At 36.3% G+C, this 8,538-nt stretch overlaps 2 protein-coding genes across 2 annotated transcripts in view; both read left to right on the forward strand.

Moving 5' to 3' along the window:
* Window positions 1-2,821, forward strand: part of BZW1 (basic leucine zipper and W2 domains 1) — a 245,153-nt gene extending 242,332 nt beyond the window's left edge. The window contains exon 13 of the mRNA XM_053472277.1: window positions 2,811-2,821. The gene's annotated coding sequence lies outside the window, so the exon portion shown is untranslated. The remainder of the gene's footprint in view (window positions 1-2,810) is intronic.
* LOC128502194 (queuosine salvage protein-like) overlaps window positions 1-8,199 on the forward strand; it is a 43,707-nt gene extending 35,508 nt beyond the window's left edge. Inside the window, 4 exon segments of the mRNA XM_053471955.1 lie at window positions 1,489-1,834; window positions 7,387-7,634; window positions 7,986-8,032; window positions 8,034-8,199. Of these exon segments, the coding sequence (XP_053327930.1) occupies window positions 1,498-1,834; window positions 7,387-7,634; window positions 7,986-8,032; window positions 8,034-8,199 (798 nt within the window). The 5' untranslated portion in view covers window positions 1,489-1,497.
* The last annotated feature ends 339 nt before the right edge of the window (window positions 8,200-8,538 follow it).

The raw sequence follows: 8,538 nt of genomic DNA on the forward strand, positions 1-8,538 counted from the left end.
AATAGAAGAGACGCTGCTCGGGACCAAAGTACCGGTAAGCAGCCTGGCCCCAGCAGACATTTTTTTGAGGTCTAATTAGAAGACGACCTCGATTATAAGACGAGGGGTATTTTTCAGAGCATTTGCTCTGAAAAAAACCTCGTCTTATAATCGAGCAAATACGGTAATTTGGTGGGGGCAGCGTATTACCAGTCTGGGGTGGTTTTTTATGGTGTGTGTTTAATAGTTAAATGAGTGACCAAAGGGCTGGTATCATTAACCCTTGGACCCTATGTGTCCGCACATTATTGATAAAACGAGTGCTAAGGAGATTTTCTCAAAGGCCGGAGTAGAGGAGATGAAAAGGGAGATTGGAGTTTTAGTAGTAGATTGGGCATGAAACATATTAATGTGTTTAAAGGTGAAGTGAGGTATTCTGGTTTAATGTGCACATCATGTTTGTTGGCTTCTGAAAACAGAGACCTTTTCTGTGATGTATTAAGCCCCTTAACATTGAGAAAATATCTTTAAGGAGGCCATAATATAGGCGTCAAATGTGAAATTATGGACCCATTAGAAATAAAAATAAACCATATAGTTCTAAAGAGTACCAGAATTTTGGGAGATATTAGTGTAATAAAACTTTTGTTTTTGTAAGTCTATATCATTTATGTGATGTACTATTTGTTATGTCCTATTTACCTGTTGTAGTGTGCTATATAATGTGATGGCACTGTATAAATTAATAAATAATTATGGTAAATTGCATGGGTTAGTGCAGAATTATTAGATTTAGGGGTAGATATCTAGTTGGTGTAGGATCTTAAGTGCCTTGAAATTGTGTGGTATTGAGTGGTATAAGGCATTTCTGGGGGACAGAGTGGCATATAAGGGGGTATAGGGCATATCTGGGTGGCAAATAAAAGGCAATTAAAACAAAAAATGGATTTTCCTCAATCATAGTTTTTTTTTTAATTTTTTTATTAAATATTCATTTATTTTTACATGTGGATTAATATTTACTAGTAAAACTTTTTTCCTATAGGGTAGTCTTATATTCAGGCTTTTTCTTCTTTTCCTAAATATTCATATCGTCATCTTATAATCGAATAGTACGGTAAATGTAAAAACAGTGGTTAGTATATCAGATTGTAGTGGCAAAGATGTATACTGCGGAGGAGGCATATGCCTTATTGGATCTGACACAGTTGAATGATGCCAAAATGAAAATAAATTTTCAGTGGCATCTAGTTATGAATTCATCTTATGTAGTTAATGCTAACTATATTTCTGCTACTTAATAAAAGTAAGCATCTGAAGGGTGTGTTTGATTAGACCACCATGTTAATCATTGTAAAGGTCCTGTATCATATAGAGGCAACAACACTGTAATCCCTGTGTACCTTCTGTATTTGAAGCATGGGTCAGGTAGATGGCACTTTGAAATCGTTATAGTGCAATAACTGGAATAAAAAGATTTACCTTTTTAAAAATTATTTTTAATTACAGCATTATATAATGTCAGCACCACTTCAACCCAGAGAGGATGGTAAATTCATTGCCGAGAACAGCAAAGATGTATTTGTGGATTCAGAGGGCATTTGGAAGCTTGCAGAGAAATTGTTTGAGAAAATCAACAGAAAAGAAATCACACTGGCTGGTTGGAAGTCCTTGCATGAGCTAAACCCACAAAGTTCTGGAGAAGATGCTGTCAACTGGGTGTTCTTTGCGGACACTCTAAATTTTTCTTTCTGGTCTGAGAGTGAAGAAAAAAAGTATCTAGTCAAGTACAATGGAAAGGAGTACAGTGGATACTGGTCCTTATGTGCAGCTATAAACAGAGCCTTGGATGAAGGTTGGGCAACAAGCAGTAAATGTCATTAGTAAACGCTGTTTTTATCTTTAGTGATGTTACCACAGCATAGATGTATCTACATTAAGTAGAACACTGAATAACGTATTAATTATAGTAAGTGATTTATTGGAAGTGATATGTGAATTGTGATATGTGAAAGCTTAGGTTACAAAGGATCGCTTAAGCTTTCAAGACCTGTCTATGTCTGTTTAGTATTTTTAAATGTGCCTTAGAAGAAAAAAAACGTAACTATTTTGTGTACAGTATGCTGAAAAATATAAAACAAGCACCACACATGCCCCCATTTTTCTGTTGAGTATATATTTGGATCAAAGTGGAAAAGAGAGAGAGTGATATTCAGTGCTTGAAATACAAATGCCAGATATCTGATATAAGTTTAAACAGGTATAATACCTTGGTCCTGCAGACCCAACACTCTGACCACAAGTGTTTAGTATAGTAGGTTGAAAAAAGACTTCAGTCTATCAAGTTCAACCTTTCACACATACCTAGTTCTAAAGTTGATCCAAAAGAAGGCAAAAAAAAACCCTACGTGGGGCAATTATCAATTATACCACAACAAGGAAAAAAAACCTTTTTGATTCCATTGCAGCAATTAAATCACTCCCTGGATCGACGTTCTAATTACAACTGTCCTTTTAGCAGTTGTAGCCCTTTATGTTATGCTTAACCAGAAAAGCATCCAGACATTTCTTAAAAATATCCACAGAGTTATATAATACAACATCCTTAGGCAGATAGTTCCATATTGGTATTGTTCTTACTGTGAAGAACCCTTTCCTATGCTGATGGTAAAATTTGTAGTGATCTCTTGGTGAATGATCACTAGAGAGCTGTTTATACTGACCTTGCATGTATTTGTACACATTGCACCCCACTTACCACAGTTGTCCAGCTTGAGAATTTACCATTAACAACAACTTTTTGCACCCTGTCACTAAGCCAATTTCTAATCCAAACACAGGCATTTTCTCCAAGACCTATTTGTCTTTGCTTATAAAATAACCGCTGGTGTGGAACAATGTCAAATGCTTTTTCAAAATCTAAATAGACAACATCTACAGCAACACCCTGATCTATATGTTTACTTACAACATCATAAAATGCAATTAAATTGGTCTGACATGATCTGTTCTTCACAAAACTGTGCTGACTCCTACTGATGATTGTTCACAATATATTCCTGTATGCCATCTCTTAATAAACTCTCAAACAATTGCCCCACCACAGATATTAAGCTTACAGGTCTGTAGTTCCCAGGCTCAGATTTGGATACTTTTTAAAAAATGGGAACCACATCAGCTTTCCACCGATCCTGACTGGAAAGAATCAAAAACTGTGATCTGGCTATTTCTTGACTAACTTCCCGTAGTATGCTCAGGTATATCCCATCTGGCCCTGGAGCTTTGTCTACTTTTAGTTTACTTAAATGTTTAAAAACTTTATCTGGAGTCAGCCATTCTCACGATTGATTTAAGGTTTCTGTAGTGCCGAATTGCCAATCAGCAGGTAGCGGCTCTTATTTGTTATATACAGATGAAAAAAGGCATTTAGTATTGCTGTCTTTTCCTACCATCGCCAGATTTCAAAACACTTTCATTGTCACTCCTAAATTGTGTGTACTTAAAAAATATTTCTGGATTTGTTTTGCTCTCCTTATGCATCTTCTCATTGTTAAATTTGGCCAGTCTAATAGCCCTTTTGCAGGCTCTGTTGGCATCTTTATACTTGTACAGTTTAAATGCCAATTTCTTTTTTTGTATAACCTAACACTTTTATTTATCCACATTGGTTTTAGTTCCTTTCCTATATGTGTAGAAATATATTTTTGATATGTGAGTTTAAATATACTCCACTTGTCCTCTATATCTCTTTGGACAAAGAGGTCATCCCAATTAATTATCTGCAAACATGTCCTTAACTAGTTAAAATTTGCTTTTTTAAAGTGTCTTGGTGACAGTTAAAAGTACACAAAACAAAAAAATTAGGTGCTGCGCAAAAATTTAAAAAAGTCACCACAATATATGTGAAGATTTAACAATACTTAAATGTATCTAAGTGGACTCTTCAGTAGGTTCCTCTGTTAGAAAGCCCATGGAGCCCCTTCTGTGGAATGGAATGGAATGGAGCTTCTTCCTTGTACCAGTATAACAGAAGAGGACCGGATGAGAGAGAGTTGAAATAAGTAGCAACTTTAATATAAATAAAAAAAAAAGTAGTATGTTACATAGGAAAATACTTTAAAGCTCCTGTGGAGAGGACCAGAATCATGCCGAGCTGTAGAGTGACAGCTTGATTCTCACAAAATTCCTTTGTGTCCACTTCCTCAACGGGCATATTCAGCATTTCGGCTTCCTCAGGTGCATAATGTCTCCTCCTCCAGTCTTCCTGTTTATTGAACCATTAACCCCTTCTATACCAATCACTTGATCAATTAAGTCAATTAACCCCCTCTGTACTAAACCACTCAATTAACATAAAGATACATTTGATAAAACATAAGAAATACCCACAAATACATAATTTAAAAAATACATATATTAAATAATATTAGCCCCATTTAAAAGATGTAATTTAATAATAAGAAAGGGCTGAAAGTTTTATTGTAATATGCTAATGTTAAGATTGATTATCTAAAGTGCAAAATACCTCAGCCTCTATCTAAAATATGCATCATTTTCACAAGTAATTTTCACCCCTCCCCCCCAAAAAAACAGCATATGCCTGTAATACATAATTACATAGTTAAAGTGCTAGTGCATACTACAGGCTTCTTGTACAAATAAAAACATATATGGCATATAAGCTCATAAAGTACTGCATAACGTACAAAAGGCTGGTAATTGTTGCAGAGTCAGTACTCTGCAACAATTACCAGTGTGTTGCAATGGTTAACTTAAAGTGCAAACTGCTTAAAGGTCTACCTCAAATGCACATAGCCTCCATACACATAGCAGCATGAAACTTAACTGCTCAAGTTATCATAATATAATACTTAAATCAATAGAAATTTAATGAAAAAAAGGGGTGGGGGTTGGTGTTACATTGTTACATACAAATATTATACCATCATAGCTCTTGCTGCATATTGCAAGACTGCAACATCGAGCTCTGAGCTACAGTTGAACACATCTGTCTAATACAGCAATGATAAAAATAATACTGCATAGTCAAATGTATAAATATTATGGGATGAAATTCTTGCAGAAAAGGGAAGAAGTGGAAAAGGTAGTATCAGAATTAAAAAGATCATAAGAAATTAAACAAATGGATGTAATGTTTTTAACATTACCCACCACATCTTCTCCTAATAAAATCATTGACAACATGAATTCCCATAAAACTCAGGTCTCTAGGATTGCATTGATGGTAACTGTTAAAATGAGCGGACACCCCTTTCTGATATTTCGCACTTTTACCAATTCGGACATGTAGTGGTTTAATGGTGCGGCCTACATACTGTAGTCAACGCAACGTATAAATCACATTTTTTGTGTGGCAGGGAATTCTTTATTGGTTCTAAATGATTTCACCAGCAATTTTGTTTTATTATATTGCAGGCTGGGCATGTGCCACATCTATAGAAACCTTTTCCCCAATTTGTATTACAAATTATGTATTACACTACATAAACTGCTATTAATATTTTTAGCTCCCCTGAATCCTATCCGTGGTTTTATATAACTCGTCGTCTTCAAATTCTTTTTACGTGACAATGACTTTTCTTAAAATCTAAAATCAGTGCTTTCTCTGACCCAAAATCAATATCTGGTTTGGTTGTGGTGTTCAATAAAACCGCTTGTTCTATTGCAGGTTTTTTTTGCAGTGGGCCACTTCATTAGAATTGTATACGTGCGAGGGCCGCACTCATTTTCTCTTTAATAAAATCTGCAGATTAAAATAAAGTAAATGACATAAAACCTTTACTTTTCTTCTCACTTATTTCTGGGCCTAGAAAGTTTTGTGACTACAAATTCAGGATTCTGGATAAGTAAAAATGAAATAGTTCTATTTATCCTAGGGATACACCGAAATGAAAATTCTGGATCAAAACCGAAAATTCAGGGTTCACTTAGCCGAAACCGAAAACGACCCCCCCACACACCTTTTAAAAATAATAAAAAAAATATTTTTTAATAAAAGTAAGTTACACACCAAAATTATACAAAAAATATAATAACTGTTAATTATATATATATTATGATTAACAGCAATTTTAGGCATACCCAGATTCCAGCATGTACTGGTTGGCTGGGCATGATAGGCGTGTGATTGCTGTCAACAATTTTTTTGTCCAATTTTGGTGTGTTAACTACACTTTTATTAAAAGTAAGTAACACACCACAATTGGACAAACAAATTCAACAATATGACTTATAATAACAGCAATCACACTCCTTTTTATACCCAGGCAACCAGTAAATGCTGGAACCTAGGCATGATGGGACTGTGATTGCTGTTAGCAATCACACTCCTATCATGCCAAGTCAGCCAGTACATGCTGGTACAGGGTGGCTGTAAGTGATGTGCAGGCCCCATACTGCTGGCAGTATTGACACAAGGGGGGCAGCTAGCCAGGTTTCAGCATGTACTGGCTGACTTGGCATGATAGGAGTGTCATTGCTAACAGCAATCACAGTCCCATCATGCCTAGGTTCCAGCACTTACACATCCATGCTATCATACACACACTCATTCATTCATTTACTCCATTAATTCACAGATTCATTCCCTCAATCACGCATACTCATTAAAACACCCTCTCCACCCCCTTACCTGCACTGCACCTCACTAGATGCCGCTCACGGACTTCAGCAGGGGGCGTGACCTCCCACTGCGTTCTCTTGTACTGCACAGAGGAAGCAGGACTTAAGCAGAGTCATGTGATGTCACGTGAACTCTGCTGGGTTCCGCTTCCTCTGTGCAGTACAAAAGACCCTCCCACAGGTAAGTAGCAGGGCCATAGGATCTTGTGATCCCGGTTGCCCTGGCTGCCGATCTCACGCGGGCCTTATGTTGGACCCCCCTGCTCTATTGGGTCCCTCTTTAGATAAATTTAAGTATTGTTTAATTTTCACACATATTGCGGTGCCTTGTGTAAATTTTACGCAGCACCTTATTTTTGTATATTCAAATATTTTGTATATTTCAAACACCAAAGCAATTAAGCTCTGTGTTATTTCTTGTAAACCGACATAGGTAATACTAGTAGTAATAAGACAGATATTCCAATGATACATTGAAAGCCATTCTTCAGAAATATGTAGAAATTAAGAAATGAATTTAGGACTGGCTTGCTTTGGTGCATTGAACTAAATTAAAAAAAATATATTTTAAAAAATGAAAGCTATTGTGGAGCTTTTAGTTGGAGCTTTATTTTATAATAAAGGGTCTTATTAGCCAACAAAATTATTTCCATAGCCTGCCATATAAAATGATCAAGAAGCTTGGCCACCATGGTTTTCTGTCTTTGCTGCAACCTGGCCTAAACTATACTAGAAAAAAAACTAACCTAATTTATTGTATTGTAGGAATACCAATCACCAGTGCCTCCTACTATTCCAATATTACCATGGACCACTTAAAACACATATTACGCTCCGACTCCGATTTTCCCATTCCGATGATAGAAGAACGGCTGGAAATCCTTCATGAGAGTGGAAAGATCCTTGTAGAAACGTTTGGAGGTTCCTTCCTGAATGTTGTAAAGATGAGTGAAAAGAGTGCAATGACGTTAATGCATTTGGTGGTGAAGCATTTCCCATCATACTATGATGAGGTGACCTTTCAGACCTACTTTACTTAATGATGGTATTCTATGACAGGACATAATAGGCTGCTGTACTATAGCTGTTGCGCCAAAATACCACTCGCTCACGCTTTGCTACAAAAAAAATTACAATATATACAGTTTCCATGGCCACAAGGGGTAGAGAACCAAATAGGTCCCATATATAGAGATGTTTTACTCAAATTTTTATACCTTGGAGTATATTTACCTTTAGAGAATATTTTTAGTGTGTCTGTTTTATTCTACATAAAAAACTAAGGGAATACACAAGAAACTTTTTTTTCCAGCAGTGAATGTTCTGTTTTGCCTGTAACAGTTCCTTGTCTGTGTCACCTCCAGGGTGAGAAGGTGGCATTCTACAAACGTGCCCAGATTCTTGTTGGTGACATGGGGGGTACTAGAAGGCAAAGGTGATGGCTGCTTCTATGACATTTCTAAAATCACCATGTTTGCCGACTACAGGATTCCTCAAGCCTTGGTTCACTTTGGAGTCATGAGATACTCAAAGGAGCTGCTGCAAAAGCTAAATAAAGGTTTTGTATTTTTCATTTAGTAGTTTATCCTACCCTTCCTCACGTTGATATCTTGGTTTATTTGTCTTCATTACTTTACTTTGCTAAAATGCATTTGAAATGTCATTAGAAGTTGTAAAGAAGACAGGGAACTAAGGACAGGGAAATTAATAATTTTGCAGGATTGGTCAATATAGATGTACAGCATTTGCCCTTCTCTGTCCAAGTGATGTGATGTGAGGTCAAGGTATTTCAGTGCCTGAGATGTAGTTAGATACTGCAAAACATTTAATACAGTCCCACATAAGAGGCTACTGTACATATTGAAAGGGATGGGAAATTATCACTTATACCTGGATTCAAGGCTTAATGTTAAAGTT

Source organism: Spea bombifrons, chromosome 7 (genome assembly GCF_027358695.1).
Source record: "Spea bombifrons isolate aSpeBom1 chromosome 7, aSpeBom1.2.pri, whole genome shotgun sequence".
Classification (NCBI taxonomy): Eukaryota; Metazoa; Chordata; class Amphibia; order Anura; family Pelobatidae; genus Spea; species Spea bombifrons.